Source organism: Pholcus phalangioides, unplaced genomic scaffold (assembly GCF_987345545.1).
Source record: "Pholcus phalangioides strain wild (caught in Gottingen) unplaced genomic scaffold, Ppha-v1.0 ptg000027l_1, whole genome shotgun sequence".
NCBI classification, from domain to species: domain Eukaryota; kingdom Metazoa; phylum Arthropoda; class Arachnida; order Araneae; family Pholcidae; genus Pholcus; species Pholcus phalangioides.
In genome coordinates, this window is record NW_028301617.1 from 11,906,608 (window position 1) to 11,931,530 (window position 24,923).

General features: G+C 39.7%; 1 protein-coding gene across 1 annotated transcript; it reads right to left on the reverse strand.

Moving 5' to 3' along the window:
- Positions 1 to 2,659: 2,659 nt before the first annotated feature.
- On the reverse strand, positions 2,660 to 5,965 carry LOC149068442 (uncharacterized). The gene has a single exon (XM_089251558.1). The coding sequence runs from the start codon at positions 5,963 to 5,965 to the stop codon at positions 2,660 to 2,662; it is 3,306 nt and encodes a 1,101-aa protein (XP_089107684.1).
- Positions 5,966 to 24,923: the final 18,958 nt, after the last annotated feature.

Below are 24,923 nucleotides of genomic sequence, written 5' to 3' on the forward strand. Positions count from 1 at the left end.
TAATAGAAAGAGATAGCGCTTCGATGTCTCTCTGAGATGGATGTGTCCGGTCCTTCAATGTTCGATGTGTACTGTATTTATTCATTTATCAGCAAAAAAATGCAAGCACTCGGGGCCCGAATTCACATATTTTTAGTTGCCCCCAGATTGGATTTATTTCGGGTTTCCGCGGTTGCAAACTTTACAGTGTAAAGCAACAAACAACAATGAGATTCATGCATCCCCCCCCCCCCCGAAATGAGACCTGCCGACTTCCACTTGGGCCATGGAGGCGGGTTGAACATTCCCTAATTGAGGGCCACGAACAAAAAAAAAAAATACTTTGCATTCATAGGGGCCGTTCAAGTATTACTTAATCAAATTTTTAGCCATTTTTCCCCCTGGTCAGCAAAGGTCAGGAAACTCTGACCCCCCCTCCCCCACTTGTCAGCAAAATTTCGTCATCAGCTCTGCCCCTCTGGTGGGATCAGACACGTACACACGGGAAGGGGCATATGGGGGGGGCGAGCCTTCTTCCCCAAAAATTTATTTTTTTAATGCTAAAAAATATTTTTTTTTTAATTGAAATTTCCGAAGAAAATAACTTTATATGTTGTTCAATAGCTCAGTTAAAAATGTAACCTAAAAATGCTACTACTGTGCATTAATGAGATTCAATCACACAATTGAACTTAAACACGTACTCCTATAGTACTAACTTTATTTTTAAAGGGAGAGCCTACTGCTCGTCTCCTTTCCTGTTAACGACTTATTTCGTAATACAGTCACAGAAAAACGCTCGCTACAATTGGCGTACAAAATAGCCGCCAACACACATAATTTGATGTATCGGCCTAACATGCCGCCCGGCATTGAAATATTAATTTCAATAAATACGACAATATAAAACTTGAATACATAAACAAATTCACATATAACAAAAACTCGATGCAGTACAGATATCATATTTGCGAAACAAAAATTAATTATATAAAATACAAATGCACTATATACATACACAAATGTACTATATTATACAATTATAATTTCAAGGCGGAAACCTAATGATTTTATTTTTTTTTTTCTATCGAGACCCTTCTAATGGCAACAACGCGATTTTACATATTGATCTTTTGAAGATCCCATTCATTGTTTTTACATTTGCAATTCTCACTTTATTATCCCTACCCTGGAAAACCTCCACGACTCTTCCCAAAATCCATTTACAACTTGGGAGGTTTTCTTCTTTCATGACAACCATATCTCCAACATTGATGTTGGGCTTGGAACCTTTCCATTTATTTCGGTGTTGTAAAGTGCTCAAATAATTGTTTTGCCAATGCTTCCAGATTGTTTGCACCAACTTAGATGTACGTTGAAATAAATTCAATCTGGTTTCCTTAACATCAGTCAGTGATGGCTCTACAATGGCAGTGACTGGGCGACCAATGAGGAAATGACCAGGCGTAAGAATATCTAAATCATCTATATCACTAGATAGTGGTGTTAACGGACGTGAATTTAAAATTCCCTCTACTTGATTGACAATAGTTAACAGTTCTTCGTATGTTAGTTTCGAATTCCCAACTACACGTTTCAAATGGTGCTTAAAGGATTTAACCCCGGCCTCCCACAAACCACCAAAGTTGGGTGCTCTGGGAGGTATAAACTGCCACTGAATACCCTCTGCTGATAAATAGTTGACGAGATTGTTATTACTCTGCACAATATCGGCATACCAATTTTTCAGAGTTTTATTAGCACTTACGAAGTTTTTTGCATTATCGCTGAACATTTTTTGAGGTTTGCCTCTCCTGGCAACAAATCTTTTCAAGCAAGCGATAAATGCTTCGGATGTCAAATCAGACACTATTTCCAAATGAGTGGCCTTCGTGACCATGCATACAAAAATGCAAATATACACCTTGTGGTAGATCCCCTTTCTCTGGCCCTTATATTTTATCAGAAACGGTCCACAAAAGTCGACACCAGAGCAGTTAAAGGGATAGTTCACAGTGACTCTTTCTTTAGGTAAATCCCCCATGAGTTGTTCTACTGTTACAGGTTTTATCTTGAAACAAGTGATACAGTCATGTACAACCTTACGACACATATCTCTGCCACGTAATGGCCAAAATTCTCTCCTCAAAGAATACAATAAATTTTGCGGACCAATGTGTAAATATTTTTTATGATGATGCTCAATGATCATTCTAGTGAGCTTATGTTTTGATGGTAATATGATCGGATGTTTTTGGCTATCACTTATTTGACTGTGCCTTAAACGACCACCTACTCGCAAAATATCCTTTTCGTCTAAGTATGGAAGTAAGTTTTTTATCTTGTCTGTTGCCAATTTCCCTTTTTTAAGATTGGATATGTCACCTTTAAACTCTATTTCTTGTGCGCAACGAACTAGATATTGCATACTACCTTGAAGTTCTTGATGTGACAAAGGACCCTTTCGCTTATTAAGTGGATTTCTCGAATTATGGATGAACCTGAAAACAAAACTAAGAATGCGAATTAATTTAGCATAATCATTTGTAATGCAAAATAAAGAATCAATGAAAACTTCGTTCAGATTTAGAGTCAAAGTCACATCAGCATATTTCTTGAACTCCAGGATGATCCAACCCAACGCTGTTGTTGAGTCAGTATACAGACATACCTTGTCCACTTATACACGCAGAGAAGATAGCACAATCTCAACAAGATTTGAGAGCAGTTCTGCAGCACAAAGTTCACGACGTGGTATGGTTACTACTTTGAGAGGTGCAACTCTGGATTTGCTACAAAGAAGCACCACCTTCATGTCACCCACGGCAGTAATCGAACGCACATATACAACAGCCCCGTATGCATCCTTTGACGCGTCTGAAAATGCATGAATTTCTAATTTTTCAGCAGAGTCTGATAAGACGAAACGATCAATCTGGAGGTTTGTCAACCTTGTAAGTCCTTCTCGGAATTTTCTCCAGTTTTTCGATTGTTGAGATGGCAGTTCATCGTCCCAGTCGATTTTCAACAGCCAGAGCTTCTGCAAGTAAATCTTTGCTTGTACTAGAACAGGACCAAGCAAGCCTAACGGATCAAATAATTTTGCGATATCTGTCAACACAGCACGCTTGGCAGGTATGTTGTTACCAGGAGCAACAGTGAAACCAAAAAAATCTTCTTTAGGTTTCCATCTTAAACCCAAAGTTTTCACCGTGTCATTTTCAGGATCCTGAAAGCAATATTCTCGTTCATGAACAGGAACATTGTTCAACAATGCATTTTCGTTGGAGCACCACTTGTGTAAATCCATGCCTCCACATTTTAACATAGAAATCAGCTGTTGCTGCAATTCAATGGCACTTGTTATATCGTTAGAACCAGTTAGAATATCATCAACATAAAAATCAGTATGAGTTGCGGCAGCAGCAAGAGGATATATCTTCTGTTCGTCATAAGCTAACTGCCTTAACACCCTAGTGGCTAAATATGGTGCACATTTTGTTCCATATGTTACTGTAAGTAACTTATACAGTTTGGGTTCATCTAACGGACTTTCTTTCCATAAGATGCATTGTAAGTTGCAATGATCAGGATTGACCCAGATCTGCCTGTACATCTTTTTCACATCGGCAGTGAAAGCGATTTTATGTCTTCTAAATCTTAGCAGTATCGAAAAGATGTCTTCTTGGACCACACCCCCATTTAACAAACAGTTGTTAAGTGATAACCCATTGGTAGAAGGGGCTGATGCGTCGAAAACTACTCTTAATTTAGTGGTACTGCTATCAGGTTTGTAGACTCCATGGTGAGGCATAACATATTTTATATCCTCATGTCCCTCCATCATCTCCTGCATGTGACCCAAGTCCTCATACTCGGCCATAAAATTTTTGTAAAGAACAGACATTTGGGGATTTTTATCCAATTTTTTCCACAGCCAATTCAGCCTTTGCTCAGCTAATTGCATGGATTCCCCAGGTTCAACATTTTCCTTCATCGGAAGATCAACTATATATTCCCCTCTTTCATTTCTACGATGGGTTTTTACAAAATGATCCTCGCAAAAAAGTTCTTCTTTGCTTTTCAGGGGTAGCTTCTCCTCCACAGATTCAATTTCCCAAAACTTCCTAATGGATTGATCTAACACCTCAACTTCTCTCGAGAGAAAACAGCATTGCTGAGATGACGAATGAGAAATTGTCCCGGAGACTATGTACCCAAATACAGAATTCTGAAGCAACACTTCGTTGCTGAGATACAGCTGTCCGCTCTTCAATGCCTCAAAAAATATTTTTGCTCCGATCAAAAGTTGTATTTTCCCTGGCTTGGAAAAATGTGGGTCAGCAAGTTCAACTCCTTCGGGAAACTTCAAGCCAGATAAATCAAGAGGAGACGATGGGGTGAAATCTGTTATTTTGGATACAATCAAAAAATCCAATTCTTTCTTGAACTCGCCGCTTTTGTTTGCGACTACCCCGGTAGTTTTGTTTTTCACGGTATGTGACAAGCCATTAATGCCACAAACTGGGGCATAAACTTTTTCTTTCTTCAACCCGAGGGCTTCGGCACAGCTTGTTGTCATCATGTTCACTTGACTACCATTATCGAGTATGGCCCTAACTCGAGTCTCTTTTCCTTGGGAATCGCAGACGTAAACATTCACAGTACTGAGAAGTGCTGATGAATTTGTGTTTATCACATTGCTCAGACTATGAAGAACATCTGGCTGTTGGCCCCCTACTGCTCCTCCCTCTGAGGGTATGGGGGAAGCGCTTTCGCTTTTTCGTTGGATGACATCTTTATTGCTTTTTGGAGACGCCGTTTCTCCCCGATGTAAGAGAGTGTTGTGTCTCAAATTGCAAATAGAGCAAACGACCTTTGATAAGCACTGAGACGTAATATGGCCAATTTTTAAGCAACAATAGCATAAATTATGCTTTCGGACAAATTCATATCTTTGCGAAACACTCATTCTTTGAAATTTTACACATTTATATAATGCATGAATACCTTTGCAAGAGACACAAGATCTTGTATATTCTTTGATATTATCCCTATCATATACCATGAAAGTTTTTGCTTTCGGTTGTATTCTGCGGTCAGGCTTCTGCTGACAACTATTTATTTTTCCGACACTTTCAAGCATTATACTCCTTTTTTCAATGAATTCCAGAAAATTGTCTAGTTTAGGAACCTCGGTAGTTGTTAATGTTAACTCATATTCCTTTCTGGATTCTTTATCTATTTTCTGAAGTAATACATTCAGTAACATGGTGTCTGATAAATCATTTCTTTCAAATTTTAATGATTTCAACTCTCTTAAATTTCTATTTACATTGTCAATTAGATTGCGCAATTCCTTAGCTGACTCATGTTGAACTTTAGCGCAATTTATTAAAGCTTGAATATGAGTGTCAACAACTATTCTTTTGTTTTCATAACGAGTTGTTAACGCCTCAAACAAAGAAGCATAGCTTTCGTCAGCTGTTTCAAGCTTTTTTGCATCCCCTTTTAATGATGCTCGCAAATAATACAGCTTTTGTACGTCGGTTAATTGTTCGTTGCTTTCAATTAAACACTTAAATTGATTTTTGAACTGACTAAATTCCTCATACTTGCCAGAAAATTCTGGTAGAGGAATGTCTGGCAATTTTATACGAGAAATTTCTTTACGCTCATCAACATTAACTTTATGATGACTTTTCATCGACTCTTGGTAGAAAAGAAATCTTACCTCCAGAGTTTCTAGTCGCTCATCTATGTGCAGTAGCTCTTCGTCGAACACGCTAATGTCTATAGTCTCTGGTTGAGCGTATAATATTTTCCTCAATGCTTCAACATTTTTTTTGATGTCGGCGACATTGTTCAATTTCACATCAAGTAATTGTTTTGAATCCACTGATGGCTCAAAGTCCTTGGCAAAATTTTCTAGTTGAGTAACTTTAGATTTTACAGTTCCTTTTTGACGATTATATTTAGCATTCATTTTCAATTATCCTGTGGCTATAGACGGACCAACTGTTCAATAGCTCAGTTAAAAATGTAACCTAAAAATGCTACTACTGTGCATTAATGAGATTCAATCACACAATTGAACTTAAACACGTACTCCTATAGTACTAACTTTATTTTTAAAGGGAGAGCCTACTGCTCGTCTCCTTTCCTGGTTAACGACTTATTTCGTAATACAGTCACAGAAAAACGCTCGCTACAATTGGCGTACAAAATAGCCGCCAACACACATAATTTGATGTATCGGCCTAACATATGTTATTATAATCAATTTCTGTTAATTTAATTTTTAATTGAAGGCTATGAACTAAAAATTAATCTGAAATAAATTCATTGCGACCCACCTTCTAAGCCATATAATGATAAATCGCATAAATGCCCTTGGCCCGAGGACCAAATATGGCCCTGAATGAATGAACGCCAGGGTCTCTGCCACCGGACTTATCCTGTTGCCGAGATCTCTTCCAGCCCAGCTTCGTGAACAGAGTCTGGAACAAAGTGAGTGCACCTAACAGTCTGAGTGTGTAGCTGGTGTTCTGTATGATATTTCAGTGCTGCCATCTATACTTTAAATTGTGAGTGAAGTGTAATGATTGAATATTTGTAACGTTGTAGGCCTGTTGCTCTCTGTGGCGAGACTTTTTAACGGGGAGATCGGCTCGCATTCGCGCCTTGAAGTTGGGAACCACAGAAAACCAACTTCACCCGACCACCACTGTGGTGTTCGAACCCGGATCCTCGCATCACGAGTCCGTCACTATTACCACTCGACCACCACAGCGGCCCAAATGTGGCCCTGGGCAGGCCCGTCATTTAGGGCGGGGCAGTTGGGGGGGGTGGCCGTTGCCCCCACGCAAAAGCCGGGAAGGGAAAAAAAATTATAGAACGTTTCATATACGGGTTTGATAATTATAGCGATGATGATAGATGAATAATACAAAATATGTGTCGATATATATCTAAGGTTGACGCGTTTTATTAATTCGGTCGTTATTCTCTTGTGAATTTTAGAAAAATAATTTTATCATAAAAGCTCTGCTTTGGTTTTGTGTGTTATCTACATATGCATATAACTAAAGGCGACGGCAATGAGAAGATGTAAATTTCATTTTTAAAGACATGAACATTTTATATACACACACACGGACAAGTTATACGCGACATCCATACTCTATGACGAAATACAATCAACTGATTAAAACGTTCGAAAACTCTCTGGCCATCCGTTGCTAGGTTACCATCCATCACAAGGCGAAAAGCGCTACAACGAGAAAACGTGACATCGTGACGTCACAGAACATCGTTTATGATCGGTCACTACACACTCCCCCCCTAGTGTTAACGAAATTTGTGGTCGAATATCTGTCGGGGAAGTGGACGTGACGACCGGAGCGAGTCACAGTTGCTGGTACTGCTTGTGCTGGCAACGCTGTACTGGATGGCTGAATGGGCACTTCTGAAGGTACTTTAAAGCTATCGCCAAGGAAAGCTGGAATCAAACGATCAATGGAGATCCTCTTGCTTGCCCCATTGATGTTAATGTCGAAAAAAATTTTCCCTGCGATCTTTGACATTAAACGGGCCTTGATATGTTGGTTGTAAGGCAGGATGTGGTGCGTCGTTGCGTACGAAGACATGCGACGCGGATTGCAGATCACTAGGAATATACGTCGGCGTGTATCCGTGAGTTGTTGTAGGCACCGGCTTCATTGAACGCATTAGCTTTTGGATTTGATGGACGAAATCGGATTGTATAATGTCTGGTGTTTTCGAAAAATACTCGCCGGGCAACTGCAATGGTGTTCCGTACAGGATTTCTGCGGAAGAGCATCCCAGGTCTTCTTTCACTGCTGCTCTTAGACCCAGTAGAGCGAATGGAAGAGCATCAACCCAAGCAGGATTCGATTGAATACGGCATCTCAGGGCAGTTTTCAGCGATCGGTGTTGTCTCTCGATCAGCCCATTTGCTTGTGGATGATAAGCAGTCGTTTTATGATGTTGGAATCCTAGATATCTGCTCAAGCTTTGGAAAAGCTGGCTCTCGAACTGTCTGCCCTGGTCGGTGGTGATCCTGTGCGGTATGCCGAATCTTGAAAACCAAGTGGCAATTAATGTTTTGGCGACTGTTTCAGCAGTTTGATCTGGCATTGGAGAGGCTTCGATCCACCTGGAGAATCTGTCTATCATCGTTAGGAGGTACCGAGAACCTTGGCATAATGGTAATGGACCAACTATGTCAAGATTGATATGCTGAAATCGGTTGTTAGGTACCTTGAATTCAGCCAGCGCGGATCGAGTGTGTCGGTGAACTTTAGAGCGTTGGCATGGAATACATGCTCTAGTCCACTCACGACAGTCAGATCTAATTGAAGGCCAAACAAATCGGTCGCTCAGCAGTTTTGATGTTGCTCGGATGCCAGGATGTGATAAGCAATGCAATGATTCAAACGCTCGTCGTCGTTGAGAAATTGGTACAAAAGGCCTTATTTTGCCGTTTGACACATCACACCAAATTTCGGCTGTTGCGTCAGGAAGGCTGAGTTTTTTCAGTTGTAAAGATGATACACTAGAATTTAAGATGGTTTTGAGATCGTTGTCATTCTCTTGGTCAGCTGCGAGTTGCACATAATCTAAAGGTGTGGGTACAGAAATGGCCGATATTCTAGAAAGAGTATCAGCTGGAATATTGTCGACACCTTTTATATGGAGAATTTCTGTTGTGAATTGGCTGATAAAGTTCAACTGTCGTAGCTGGCGTGGTGAGCACTTTTCTGGTTTCTGCCTGAACGCATACACCAACGGGTTATGGTCACTACAAATGCAGAACTGTCTTGCTTCTAGCATATACCTGAAGTGCTTGACAGCAGAATAAGCTGCAAGTAATTCTCTATCGTATGCAGAATAACTACTTTGTGCGCTTGAAAGCTTCTTTGAGAAGAATGCGAGTGGTTGTAGCTGATTATCGTTAGATACTTGATGCAAGGCGGCACCTATAGCAAAATCACTGGCGTCCACATGTAAAACTAATGGTGATGATGCTGAGGGATGGTGCAAAAGAGTGGCATTAGCGAGCTGTGTTTTGCATTTTTCGAATGCTTGCCTGGTCTCATGAGTCCAAGGAATTGACGTCTTGTCATTCTTCTTGGTGCTGGACAAGAAGGAATGAAGTGGTGCTTGCACAGCTGCTGTAGATGGTAGAAATCGCCTGTAAAAGTTCAACGTTCCCAGAAATCTTCGCAGCTGCCTTATGTTTTCTGGAAGAGGAAATTCTTGGATTGCACGAACTCTGTCTGGAAGAGGCTTCGAGCCGTGTTCATTGACCAAATAGCCCAGGAAGGAAATTTCCGGTACATTGAACACACATTTAGATGTGTTGATTGTCAGTCCGTACTTATCGAGTCTTTCAAACACTTCTCTAAGGTGCTTGTGATGTTGCTCTGCGTCATGGCTGGCGATGAGCACGTCATCAAGATACGAGAAACAGAAGTCGAGATTACGTAGCACCTTGTGGATGAAGCGTTGGAACGTTTGTGCAGCGTTTGAGAGTCCGAACGGCATGACTACGAATTCAAACAATCCAAAAGGAGTTATGATTGCTGTCTTGGGAATGTCGTCGGGATTTACAGGAATATGATGAAATGCTTTGACCAGATCTATTTTAGAGAAAACTTTACATCCATGCAGATTCTGCGCGAAGTCCTGTATATGTGGCACTGGGTAGTTATCCGGCACAGTAATTCGATTCAGACTTCGATAATCACCAGTTGGTCTCCACTCATTCGGTCCTTTTGAAACCATGTGCAACGGGGAAGCCCAGTTTGATTTCGATGGACGACATATACCTTGGTCCAACATCATCTGGAATTCGGTCTTGGCAATCTTGAGTTGGGCTGGGTGCAATCTGCGTGGCTTTGCGAAAACAGGAGGACCTTTAGTTTCTATGTAGTGCAAGGTATTATGGGAAGCTTTCCTCGAAAACGGACGAGGTCTCGTTAATTCGGGAAATTCCTTCAAAATTTCAGTTATAGCACTGTTTCCTGAGATTGTTTTAATCGTTGTCGAAGGTCCATTGTAAGTAAAACCTTTACATGTGAGAGAAGTGAGTGGATCTATAAGTCGCTTGTTTTTGATATCGATGATGAGTCCGTAGTGAGCAAGGAAATCCGATCCGATAATTGGTCTCTCAACGTCAGCGAGGGTGAAATGCCATTTGTAATTCCGCCGTAAGTTCAAGTCCAATTCCAGGAGTTTCAAACCGTAGGTAGATATACGGGAACTATTTGCAGCGAAAAGCTCAAAAGTTGTCGGTTTGCCGTTGCCTTTGTAAGGTAAAATTGATATATCAGCTCCAGAGTCAATTAAAAACTTCATGCCGCTTTTCCTTTCCATAATGAACAAACGGCTATGGTGAAGACTGCTATCGCCGCCACCGCATGCCGTTACTGCGGGGGGGCTTGGACCGTTTCCCTGAATATTCTGAGCGTTGTAAGCGCAGGGGGACTTGCATCTGGAAGCTTTATCTCCGAACCTGCTATGATAATAACACACTTTAGGGTTTTCATCGGAGTCTTGATATCGCGAGCGATTCCTTGAACCAGAATAACGTCGGTCTCGACTGGAGTTTCGATAGTGGTTCCGGCTATTCCTCGGATATTTGCCCAACTGCTCAACTCTTTTAGTCAGCTCCGAGATTTGCAGTTTAAGGTCTCTTATTTCCGAGCAACACGAGGCTTCTGCTACATGACCGTAATTGGGTTCGGTGAGCTCAGCTACTCGATCAGCTAACTCGGCTAGCTTGTCCAGTTCTTCACTGCTAGCTGCTAACATCGTTTGTATACTCTTTGGTAGCCGTTGAAGCCACAAATTTTTGAGGAAGGTCTCATCGTTAATTCGCCCTGTCGAAAGCTCGCGCATTTTACGTAGCAACGTACTAGGCTTCTGATCACCTAGGGATAGGTCTTCTAACAATATCTTGACCTCTTTCGCGGCTGAATGTTTATACACAGCGAGAAGTCTCTCCTTGAGTTTCGAGAACGGATCCGATGCGGGAGGATCGTAAACAATGTCACTTACCGTTGACAAGACCTCCACATCTAGGCAGTTGACTAGGTAGTTATACTTGGTTCCTTCGGCTGTAACATGGTTGATCTTGAAGGCAGCGTCGAGCTGGACGAAAAAAAGTTTGATCCTGTCCTTCGAGAATGTCGGCAGTTTCGCGTGGACAGCTTGAATTCGAAGATCGCTTTCTTGCTGTTCAGCCATGGCGATAAGTTCTTGGCAGGTTCAGGATCACGTCCGGGTCACCAGTAAAGGCGACGGCAATGAGAAGATGTAAATTTCATTTTTAAAGACATGAACATTTTATATACACACACACGGACAAGTTATACGCGACATCCATACTCTATGACGAAATACAATCAACTGATTAAAACGTTCGAAAACTCTCTGGCCATCCGTTGCTAGGTTACCATCCATCACAAGGCGAAAAGCGCTACAACGAGAAAACGTGACATCGTGACGTCACAGAACATCGTTTATGATCGGTCACTACATAACCATATTCGATCAGATTACTGTGTTCTCTGTATTTCTTTTACGTATTACTTGCAATCGGGGCCCAGTTTGGGCGAAGCTGGGCGGGTCTGGTGAACAGAGGGGGACACCAATTAACCACTCCGCAGCTAGATGCAATTATAATCACACAACCTATATCTAACATAATATAACTAATATTTAAAGATTATCAACCCATGTATTCTATTAATTTCGGCACAGAATTTTGATGTTGAATCTATTCCAAAATTTGTCACTGTTTTCACCATTTCGAGACACTTTCTATCAAAAAATGCATTTAAAGTTCACTCCAGAACCATTTTAAAGGAAAGTGGCAAGAAAGGTAGTCGGATACCTTAATTCACGAATCTAAAATTTTGATTCACTTATGGTATGGCGACGCCATCTGGCGAGTGAAATATGAACTGAGGGCGCCGGCACACCACAGGTACTTATTAACTTTTTTTGAAATTAATTTTTTTTAAAGCTCTTATTTGAATATTTTTGCATGTAATAAATATAACCTAGTTTTTATATAGATTATGTAACTGAACTAGATTATGTATCTAGCAGCACAGCAATGCAACTATATCGTTAGCGCCCTCTAGGGGCAAAGATTACGACGTTCGTGCCTTGGCTAGCACGAGTTAAGTGGCTAATGATCAGCAGCGAGTATCCCGACCTGAGCTCAGATATGACGACTGAATTTAATTCGCCGGCCGGCAAATTCCTTTCGGGCGAGAGGGGTGAAGCGGGTTTGTTTTTTCGTATAGAAAAAAATATACTATACATAAAAACACGATGCACAGATGTGCAATACGTCGAATCCCGTTTTAACGAATACCGATATTGCGAAAATCTCGTTTTAACGAACACGTTTCTAATCCCCGAAATAAGTTTACATAGGAACAATGCAAAAAAAAAACAGGAATTCCTTTGTAACGAAATTTCGTTATAACAAAGTGATTTTTCGCTGTGTCTTGGAGTTCGTTATAACGGGATTCGACTGTATTTATAAATATTCCTCATTCAAAGCCCGTGTCACTGTTTGTCAAAGGGGTTTCTGGTGCCCTGTCGTGGTCACTCCCTTGTTCTATGTGCTTTACCGCCGCCCGTTCTGCCAGTCTGCCGGATCTCTACGCTGCTGAGGTCTGGTGGCCCATAAGTAGGGTAATCAGTGCCGTAACTAGCCATTCATTTGCGCTGTGAAAAAATTTGAATTTAGGCTGGCCCCCTTCCGAGTAAGCCCTGTGTGGGGGCACCTATTGCACCTGCCTAGTTACGGCACTGACGTGTTAACGTTTTTCACATTTATCAACATTTTTAAACATAAGTAACGTCACTGATCGGATCCATCGTCCTAGCTGGGGATTACACATAATCACCGATAAATGTGAAAAAAAAATTATTAAACTTATAAAAATGCTATGCATAATAACCCGATTCATCAAATTTCTGGAACATGCACAGCTATTCTGTTTCAGTTGGGAAAAATGATTGTTGCGGCGGGTTTCTTTTTTTAGCCGAAATGTGACGCCATCTCTGGTGTAAATTGGGGCAAATGACGTCATCAAGGTTGCGCGCGCAGGCGTCCTCCTCTTTCATTTTGGAATACAATATAGCGTTAATTATAAATCCTTAGTGGGATTAAGATTCGAAAGATCCATCTAGTGGGGTTTTTTGCAAATGCTTGCGGCTATTGTTTTTTGAGAATTTGAACCAATGATTCCCAACGTAGGCGTTAACGCTCCCTGGGGGGGAGGGCGATGGAATGTTCGAGAGGGCGGTTGAAGCTATGGTTGTAACATAGGATCCTACAGGTTAGATTGCGTTATTTTTGCATGTAATAAATATAACCTACTTTTTAGATACATTATATAACTGAACGAGATTATGTATCTAGACGTGATTGTATTGCTGTTGATCATTAACCACTTGCCCATGCGTCGGCCAGCACGGGTTAATGATCAGTAGCGCTACTTGCTTGTGAACCCTAGCGAGTAGTCGGTTATAGTTATTAGTTGTAACCCGTCCTGAGCTGATGATATATGACGACTGAATTCACTTTCATTCAAAGCCCGTGACACTGTTTGTCAAGGGGGATTCTGGTGTGGCAGGTCTCTCCAGGTCGATGGCCTCCTTGGGGAAGTTGACAGGTGTCATTTCGGGGCTCCGGATGAATCTATTTTTTTTTCGTCCAACATAGTCAAATTTGCAACGGGGGAGCCCGAGATAAATCGTTCCCCCTCCCACTAAAAGTCTAAGTAGTGGGTACCGGGTAGGTGTGGGAGGAGGGGGGGGGAAAGCCCTGGATATTATTTGTTGGCAAAATAAATAGAATGGTTTTCTTTTCATGGCTCTTATGGGTGCGGGAGGGAGTGTGACAAGGGTCCATGGAAAAGTTGGCAGGTTTCAATTTCGGCGGCTCTGGATGAAGCTCAATGTTTTTGTTGTTTATTACTGTAAAATTTGTAACAGCAGAAGCCCGAGATGAATCCAGTCTGAGGCCCTACTAAAAATCTGCGAATTGGGTTCCCGCTACTGGATGATGGGGGGGGGACGCTGGATTTTAGTTATTGGTAATATGGGACCATTAAAGTATTACGTCAGCATCGATGGGGGGGGGGGTTCCGATTTGCTGACTTTTGATGACAAGGGGGAGGGGGGGGTTTGGATAATGCTTGCGTCATCAACCACCTTTTATGGATCACGCCTCAATGACATCTTACTCGGTGCGCCAAAAATGAGAAAAACCTTTCGATAGTTTGTGGGCACTTGATGTAACATCCCCCCCCCCCATCCATTTATAAGTTCCCAACAGAGCCACTTTAGTGATCTCTAAATGTTTCGCGGAACCAAGTGATTTAGAGCTGTGCAACCGTGCCACGCATCGCTCAAGTGATCCGTAATTATATGCCGCGGATCACACGTAAATAATCTGAGAATGTGCCACGGGTAACTTGAGTGATGTAGAACCGCACTGGGAGTGAGGGGAGCAATCGAGTGCTCTAAAACTACGTCACATGTCACTCAAGGGATCTCTAAATGTATCCCGAGTCATTTAAGTGATCTGAAAATGCGCCGCTTTGTTCATTCTTACAAAATTAGGTTTGAGGTGGGCAGGCCGCATCAGACAACCCCAGGGCCAGGCCGTCATTTCAAGAGAATAATGTTAGTGAAATTTATCCGATCTAATCAATAAGACCCATCAACCTTAGATATATCGACACATATTTTTCGTTTATTTTGTATTATTCATCGATCATAATCACTAAAATTATCTCAAACCGTATATGAAACACATTCTATAATTATTTCCCTTCCTGGCTTCTGCGAGAAAATGTATTGACATAAAGGAAACTAGATGGCAGCAAAAACAATAAAGAAGAATAATATGTGCGCGCCTTCTATATATTGTAATTTTGTTAAATGAATGTTGGCAAACTAAATAATTTTATTCATAAAATTTGAAATTCAATAATCAATCACTACTTTTTTCTCTTATTGGGAAATAAAAAAAAATGAACTGATTAGAAATGCGAAAAAAACCAATTTATTTCGTAAGTTTCAACATTTGAAAAAATTTATTTGTTATATATAAATTATTTTATGCGACTTCAAGCAACTCTCATTAATACAAAATTTATGAACTTATTAAAAAACGAATGGGCATGTTTCTTCGTGTCCGTTTTTAACAGTATATAAAGAACCAAACTTCCGTTGAAGCAATGAAACTGTGGTAGTTTTTTTGTAGATATGAGTTGTTAAAATCTCAAAGAAAAGTACAGCGTGTTGATGTGATGAAATCGAGTATTTTCTCTTATTGAAGAAAGGGTTTCGCAGACGAACAATAGCGAAACTTTACAGTAATCCTCTTATAAGACCATTGACAAGCAAAGCTACATAATAAGAATAATATCATCTCAATGGAAAACTTTTCCCCTACACACTCCTTGGTTTGAAACCGCTGAAGAAAGCCTACTTAATTAAGAACGATATGACATTTGGAAGGAGGGTTTAGTGGTTTCTAATTGCCGCTTAAAAATTTTTAATCGTGTATCTCTATGACGGAGGTAAAGGGTACCATGCAAACATGCGTTTTTAAAACAAGAAAGTGGACTTAACTCTAAAATGTCGAAATGGAGAGCTCCGTCCTTCTTGCTGTGCAAATCCTCCAATGACAATCGGCTCCATTTAATCGCGCAACGGATAACCTTATAACCCACATGAAATGATTAAAATCCTGTGGAACCGGAACTTCTCTATAGAATATTAAAATTCACGCGACTATAAATACATATCAACCACTACTATGTACATAGTTCCAATGAATGATGGATTGTAAAATTGATAAATTAGTACTATGTGTTTGTTCAAAAATAGCTTGAACAATCAAGTATCACGTCAGCATCGGGAGGGGGGGAGATTTGCCGACTTTTGATGACAAAGGGGAGGGGGGGTTTGAAAGTTGCTTACGTCATCAACCACCTTTTTTGAAGATATGAAATATTCTAAGCTGCTGACGAAATTTTGCTCACAAGGTTCTTTGCTGACAATGGTTTTTTTCTGTTTGACAGTGTTCAGAGTCATTGATAAAAGCTGTTAAAGATTCTAAAAAATTTGGACTGAACTTTCATATTTCCTTGTCTTGATGAACAAATTCTACATGCAAAACTAAAGGACTTGACGGATATTTATGAAAAAGAGAAATGGTTAGTTGTAAAAACAGCTCCGAAACTGTCACATAAGGTATTTTTTCCAAACCAAATTGAGAGAAGCAGAATGTAAAGTATGCATTATACAAATACAAATACAACGCCACAACAGGCAAAATGCCCAACGAGGTGGCTTAGATTTGTTTGATGACAGCAGTTGTGGGGCTTTAGACGTGTAAAACAAATTTAATGATAATGAATTGTGAATACCAAATTGTTCATAGATTATGGTTCCAAGTGGTGGAAAATAGCTAATGTGAAACATCCCTCAAAGGGAAAACATACTAATGATGAGATGGCCTATCCCATTAAATCAGTAAACGATAACAATGTAACCACCTCAATAGCATTCGATTCATGGTTGAAAAAGTGGTATGAATTGTCTGCTTTGAAAGCTCCAGTGAAGAAAAATCTGGGTAATCCCGGAAGAGGTGGCATGCTATCAAAAGAGACATATTTTGCACTCTAGTTGACAACCAAAAGTTTAATTGAAGTTGTCAAATATGTTTTTGACACATTGGGTTGTTCATATATATTACTGGGGAAATTTCAGACCGACAGTCTTGAAGCACGTTTTGGACAATATCGCTAGATGAGTGGAGAGAATCACAATGTTTCTCGTTTGCAGGTAACGGAGGCCGAAAAAAAGTTGAGGATTCTGGGCACGATTTTAGCTCGCACTAAGAGAAAAAGGGAGATTTAAAATTGAAAGACCTCAACAATTTGCTCAGAGCTTGATAACCATACGAAAACCTTAGACATACCAGAATTTTTTGACGTTTTAACACTTATGATGATATTGAAATTTCAGGACATACAATGTCCGTTCTAATTTTTATTGCTGGACTACATGTCATGGTAACATCTTTCCAATTGTTCCAAAAAATTATTGGTAAAAATTATGAAAACGCATTTTTGAATTTTCTCGAACAAAAAAATCTACTGAACAACTAACGACATAAAAAATGAAAATATTGGGGATCAATTTTGCTACACAATGAATGCAGTTGTGTTATTACTCTTTATAGTGTTATTAAAAATAAAAAAAAATATGTTAAAATTTATTTTGTTAAAAATTTATTTTGAATGTGGCATTTATATGAATCTTTGAATTACAGATTTAATTGGTCAGTCATTAGTAGAAACTAAATTTTGAAAAATTGATTAAGTGGTTCGAAATTGAACCTCAAATTTATAATTTATTGCGTAATTTAAAAAAATTGAAAATTATAAAAGTGAAATGAACATCTTGACAAAGGTGTAAATTAGAAAATATTAGCTTCGGTTTATTTGTCTTTCGATAGGTTTTTAAAATTACGATTCGAATGATCTATGTTTGCGTACTCAGCATTTTTCCCCTCACGAACAGAATATATTATGAATACATACCCACTACAGTAAACTGCAGCAAGTGTAAAGGTAGCTCTCTGTGGCGAGACTGTGAAGCAATTTTGCGAATATTATTCATATACTTTTACTTTGAGAATAGAATAACCGAACTTTACTCATACCACAAACTGAAAAATAATGTTCGTGTGAATCATCCATTTTATTTCATACGTACAGTCGTTTTGAGTTTATTGCATTTCATTGCCCACGTCGAAGGAATGAGTTGTCTTTAAAAAAAAAGATAAAAAATTCAATGTGCTACGTTTTGCTCAAGAGATGGCGATCGAAGCAAGTTATTACCATTTTACAATACAAACATAAAAAAATTGGGCCTCAATTTCTGTCCCAAATTGTTTCCTCACGGATATCTCCAACCATTGACTGTTCATACATACTTCCAATTCAGGCTCATAAGCAGAAATTTCATTCAAAGGGGGACCACTTGCATTTCAGGAGGGGGGTGGGATCAAAATTGTCGAACAGATTTCTTTTCCCATTTTTTGTCATTTTCACATATTGCGGGAGTGGACCAGGGGGAATTATCTATCTAAGATTATACCTCTAAGCTCAGGGCTTTTTTTAGTAGTTACATAGGACCGAAGTTAAGGACTGCCGAGCACCATTCGTTAAGCAGTAGTTCACAGCGGCCATCTTGGAAAAGCGGAAATTTTACCGAGAGAGAAAAGAGCAGCGACATCGCGCTTTAACATTTAGCGGTGAAACATGCTGTTTTTTTTATGAATTAAACAATTTTATTCAAGAGAAATTGAATGATTAAACATCCTCTATGTTTGATGTCTTCGAAGTTATTCACCGTTATATCCTCCAAGGGCGCGGTAGCCCAGAACGATAAGGAACTCGCCTAAAGTACCAAAGGATGTTCGGAGGTGTCGCGAGTTCAATAACCGGTTCGTCCTTGTCAGAAAACTTTCCTGACACAGAAAAAATTGCTATACGCAGGGAGTCCCCATCGAGGGTTAGCGTACCAACCTCTCTCGATGAGTACAAAAAACAAGCCTGCCGTTCTGAATCGGCAATAAATAAATAATAAATCATAGGTCCCGGTCTAATTAGCCCTCGTGTGCATATACGAAACATTCTATAATTTTTTCTCTTCCCGGCTTCCGTGGAAAAATGTATTAGCATAAACCCACTAGATGGCAGTAAAGATAATATACAATAATAATATGTACGCGCCATCTATATAACGTAATTATGCTACATGAATGTTCACGAACTACAGAATTTTATTCATAAAATTTGAAATTAGAGTATGAATCACTAAGTTTTTCTTCATTTTGACAAATTAATCTGAATAAACTAATCAGAAGTGCAAAAAAAAAAAGTTTGTTTTGTAAAGTTCAACATTTAAACAAATTTATTTACTATATATAAATTATTTCAATTCACGGTGTCATTCATAATTCATGGAAACTGTGTACAACGAACGGGCTAATTTCATTGAGCTCCGTTCATAACAATGTCAGACATTATATGGTGTGATGCATTAAGACCTGAACACACTACGATGTTGAATTTGTGAAATCTTATTCGTGGAATTGCCACGTCTGGTCTGGTCAAAGCTGCATTAAAAGTTAACTTTCAAGCGGCTTTGGTCGTGATACCTACTATTGTTTTGAGACCTTCTACTATTTTGTTTTTTCTCAAAATGAAGATAAAAGTTTTTGAAAATTGCTTTCATAAAACTTAAATGCAATTTTCAAGTTCTTTAAAGTATTTTTTTATCAAACTTTTATAGTGTAATCCTGAGCGTACACTACTTTAACCTGTCCATGCGGAACTCACGTTAGAAAATTAATTATATGGTACAGCTTTTTCGATGTGAGCTGAACATAACAAGACGGCCATCTGATCCTTTTTTACTATATTTTTGTTTATAGTCAAAGGTTTGAGAGAGACCCAAAGTGATAAAAAAACCAAAGTTAAAAACAATCACAAACATGCCCCCTCCTTCTCTATCTCTCTTACAATCTACGAACTCTAAAATTTGCGTCTGCTTGCGGTGACTATTGACATATAACGTGTATAGAAGTGACAGCTTTCGGATTGATAACGAACCCCACTTGGTACGGGAGAGAGTTCGTTTGGTGCTATGCAGTAGATCTTTCTTTTTTAGCCATCCTGGCAGAGACCCTGTTAGCTCTCCATTGACTACCTTTATTTAAAATCATAGGGAAAGGGCCTTTAGTTGCCAATATCCCTAGTAATTTTTAAGATTGGAACAGGAACAGCAATTCCCTTCGAAACAGTCGGCTATAATACATATACCCGAAAAGCAGAGCATCGGAAGTGTTTTAAAATAGTTGGTGCGTGCATGGGCAGAGATGTGCACCCCTCCCCCTCCCAGCGTGAGTCGACTGATCTAATGTATTTGTGTATATATGAATTGACATAATCGTGCCCCCCCCCCAGACTTTCAAGTCTATATCCGCCTACGGCTGCGTGACTCGAATTTTTTGTGAGAGAAATAATGATATCTAAATTAATTTTATGAACTCTGAGGGGTGCTCGTACTCGTGTTGTAAAATGGTGGGTGATAGAGTATACATAGCACCTCGTTTTTGACGCCGACTTGCTAAAAGCACCGACCTGTCAACCAAAGTTCAACAAATGGATATTTTTACCACTTGTAGCCATAATATTGTAAGTACAAACTTTGAAATTACTCCTTTTATATAAGATAAAACACAATTAATCTGTGAAGATGCTGTAGATCAGTCAAGTGATCAGCAACTCGCCCCTTTTTCAGAAATTTTAACACAGTTTGTAATTTTTGCCAACATTCTCAGTGATATCCCGTATTTTTCTTTATAAAATTCTGGTCTTCCATATTTTTCTAACGAAATATGGTCATCATGCCGTGATTTGAATAGGCGATGACAAGAACCGACACAAACAGATGTCGTGACAGATATTTTAATTTATTAAAGAAATACTCTAGATTTTTGATCACCTTGAGGCAGACACATCCATAGATTTACCATATTTTACTGAGGCGAAAATCTTTTTCCACAAAAGTAGGTTAAATTACCCGTCATCGCTGAAATCAAATACAAATTGAGGATAAAAAACGGGACATTCTAGTTTAAAAAAGGACGTATGGTCAATATGAAGAAATATCTGTTATGATGTTATGACCCCCCCCCCCCCCCGTACGGACAAAAAAATCACCACTCCAGTATGGCGGCTGTTGCTGTCCAAATAAGGCACCGAACTTATGTTTAAGCACATATTTTTTAAACCGAAACCTGAACTTATATTGATACTGTACTGAAATGCCATTAAAACATTTTTAGCAAGAAATGTACAGTAATGAGAAATTTTCATTCGAACGTCGCGTGTCCCCTTAACGGCACCCCTTAAAACTGCCATATCTCAGAGAATATTTTAAAAATCTTAGAACTTTAATAAAAAAAAATTTTAAACTTTAGATAAAAAAACACGTTATCTTTGTGTGAATGACATTAATACAAAACAAAAACCACTTACCCCCTCGCCGGGAATTTTTGGATGTAATAAACTCACTCAGGTCCTCTGGAACCTGTACCTTGGCGAAAGTTCAAAGAAGGCATCATCAAGCGGTGTTTGATTATGACTCATCGGATGGCCAGGCACAAGCACCTAGATCGTCCTCTCCACAACTGTCGCAAAACACCTTCCAGGCTGCTTCCAAATCGGTTAATTTATCCTTAACTGATGGATCATCAACCCATTCATCACGTAGTCACCTGCGAATATATACTTTCTTTTTCTTTTTTTTTCAAGCCGAGCACAACTCAGGTCTATTGCCATAGGCAATTTACTACCTAGTGAGTTGTGCCGGAAGTGTAAGTGTGTGTACCTAACAGTCTGAGTGCGTATCTAGTGTTGTGTATGATTTTTCAGTGCTGCCATCTATGTCTCAGAAAAGAAGTGAGTGATGTGTAGTGACTGAATATTTGTACTGTTTGTAGGACTGTTGCTCTCTGTGGCGAGACTTTTTAAAGGGGAGATCGGCTCGCATTTGCGCCTCGAAGTTGGGAACCACAGAAAACCAACTTCAGCCGACCACTGCGAATATACACTGCTCAAAACAATTAGTGGAGCAAGCAAAAAAGTGAAGAAAACCGTGCGAGACAGCCACGTATTGGCATACAATAGATAGTACACGCGTATCAATGCGCAATACAGAAAAAAGACGTAAAAAAATTTGGAATTAAGCTTTAATTCTTTGAAAATATGGAAAAAACATGAAAAGATGATTTAGGGCAACAATTTGGTTACATGTAAACGATAAAAAAAAAGTACTGTTTAGACATGATGCATGAGTTTTAATAGGGCGTGTGGTCTCCTCGAACAGCTAAGACTGCTGCACACCTGTTTGCCATGGATGCGATGAGGTTATCGATCAGACTTTGGGGAATACTGTTTCACTCCTCAAGAAGTGCAATCTGCAAGTCTCGGACAGTAACAGGCGGCCTTGGTCGCGCAGCAATGCGTCGTCCTTGGATTCAGGTCAGGAGAGCACGCTGGCCATTCCATACGCTGTATTGCTTCATTTGGGTCATCTGTAAATGTGCTTTGGGTTATTTAAGTGATCTGTAAATGTGCTTCGGGTCATTTTAGTGATCTGCAAACGTGCTTCGGTTTATTTTAGTGATCTGCAAACGTGCTTCGGTTTATTTTAGTGATCTGTAAATGTGCTTCGGTTTATTTTAGTTATCCAGAGCGGGGGCCATGTTTGGTGTTATGGGTTTGGCGACAGTTATGCACAACCCAGTCCCTTCTTAAATTTCTACTTTTCTCTCTTTTTACACCTACTTTCTTTTATTCCCTCTCATAAGTGGATCGGAATTCTATAGGGACTCATGACACTGCCAAAGTTCAACTTTTTTTTTTCACCACTATAGAATGTTTTTGTACTATTTCATACCCGTACGGGAAAAAGGTAAATCAGTGACTATGCAAATACTTCCGACCATCCCACACTACAAGGATAAGGACGGATTCCGATGCAAGCTATGTGCTAAATAATCGATTGTCGACGTTAATAGTTTAAAATATTACTCATAAACATATACCTTTTATAAATATTAACTAGCAATATTTTATCTTAGATTATAGTAGTTCATTCAATTTAGTTCTCGAATTTGTGAGATGTAATACGAATATTCAGTGTAGCAGGGTTCTCACGCATGAATCTCAACACACATCATTATGATATATCTTTATTTTGGAAAATTAACCAACAGATGGCACTAATTTGATATTTTTCAATTCTAAAAAATACGTCGTCATCTATTATGCCATTTATGAAGGACGAGTAGCGAAAATTTCGATGTTGGAGAACCCCGTAGGCTTAATTTTATTCATTCATTAAATTTACTGATTTACTTTCCCTCACTAAAAATCTGCGTATTTGGTCCCCGCTAATGGATGTGGGAGTGTCCCTGGTTGAATCTCATTGATTTTTGTTGTTTAACATTGTAAAATTTTCAACACATCGGTAGTCCGAGATAAATCCAGTCTGGGCCCCACTAAAATTCAGGGAATTCGCTTCTTCAGTGAGCTGGTGCTTTCACATGTCCCTTTCAATAGCACGCTGATGAAGTGGGACGAAATAAACAAGATATGTTGCGAAGAGAGGGGGGGGGGTGGGTGCGGGCTGCCGGGGACAGAGCCCCTTAGTAAATATCTATTTTATTTTTTGTATTTTTTAATTCAAATATATTCTGATGTAGAAGATACAATAGGTTTGAAATGCCGCTGTGGTGGTCGAGTGGTTATAGTGACGGACTCGCGATGCGAGGATCCGGGTTCGAACCCCACAGTGGTGGTCGGCTGAAGTTGGTTTTCTGTGGTTCCCAACTTCAAGGCGCAAATGCGAGCCGATCTCCCCGTTAAAAAGTCTCGCCACAGAGAGCAACAGTCCTACAACGATAAATCATTCAATCATAACACTTCACTCATAGTTAGAAAAACTAGTGGCAGATGGCAGCACTACACATAACAAGCATTACAGAAAAACAACAAAAACTTCACGTCAGGTTTCACTACACGTACACGCACATTCCCGCATGTACCGATTCGTTGGGGCTCCGGCTTCGTGACAGCTCCGGCCCTATTTGTGGTATTGACTTGACTTGACTTTATTATTCAGGATTTTCAGCATCTAAGGCTATTCCCTGTAGTGAAGATGACTCTTTCTGGTGAAACGTGATAAGCGGCAGGACGCCTGACGGTGAAAGTTATAAGTGATGAGAAATACGCATGCCATTTCCCATTATAATTTTGCCGGAAATACGGCACAAAATTTCCAATGCCAACTGTCACAAAATTGGTGGTTACGTCATAACTTTGCAAAGTCACCGATCATTGCTGAAATTCCAAAAAATTACGGAGTGGTGGGGAAATGAAGGGCTACATTAAATAAATGTAGTTTGGGGGGGGGGGGAATTTTGAGTAATACCAACATCTCTGTGAAATCCGATTCCAAATTTGATAATATTCCGGGACGGAATTCGAGTAATATTTCTTTTAATTGTATTCTAAGTGTTCTGGAACTTTGCCCAGGTCGCTCATGTGATCTGTAAATATGTCATCACTCACTCGCTCTCATTTACTTACTTGTTCACTCATACGGTCAATCACTTGGTCATTCGCTTGATCACTTACTTGGTCACTCATACGGTCAATCACTTGGTGATTCGCTTGATCACTTACTTGGTCACTCATACGGTCAATCACTTGGTCATTCGCTTGATCACTTACTTGGTCACTCATACCGTCAACCATTCACTCATTTACTTGATCACTCATATGGTCAGTCACTCGGTCACTCATACGGTCAATCGTTTCGCCACTCATATGGTCAATCACTCGGCCACTCATGCACTCAATCACTCACTTGGTCACTCATACGGTAAATTATTCAATCACTATCACTTAGGTCCCTCGTACATTCAGTTACTCTGTCACTCATATGGTCAATCACTGATCTGTAAATGTCCTTTGCGTCATTCAAGTGATCTGTAAATGTTCTTTGCGTCATTTAAGTGATCTGTAAATGTGCTTTGCCTCATTTAAGTGATCTGTAAATGTGCTTCGGGTCATTTTAGTTATCTGTAAATGTACTGCGTACCTCTTAAATGATCATCCAGTGCAAAACACAAGTTTTTTGCTAGTTTTATAATAGGTGGCCAGACGTCCCGGTTTTTAACTAATCACTGTCACGACATCTGTTTGTGTCGGTTCTTGTCATCGCCTATTCAA

Excerpts from the sequence above, each read along its gene's own strand:
- LOC149068442 (XM_089251558.1), bottom strand. The coding sequence starts at position 5,965 with ATGAATGCTAAATATAATCGTCAAAAAGGAACTGTAAAATCTAAAGTT.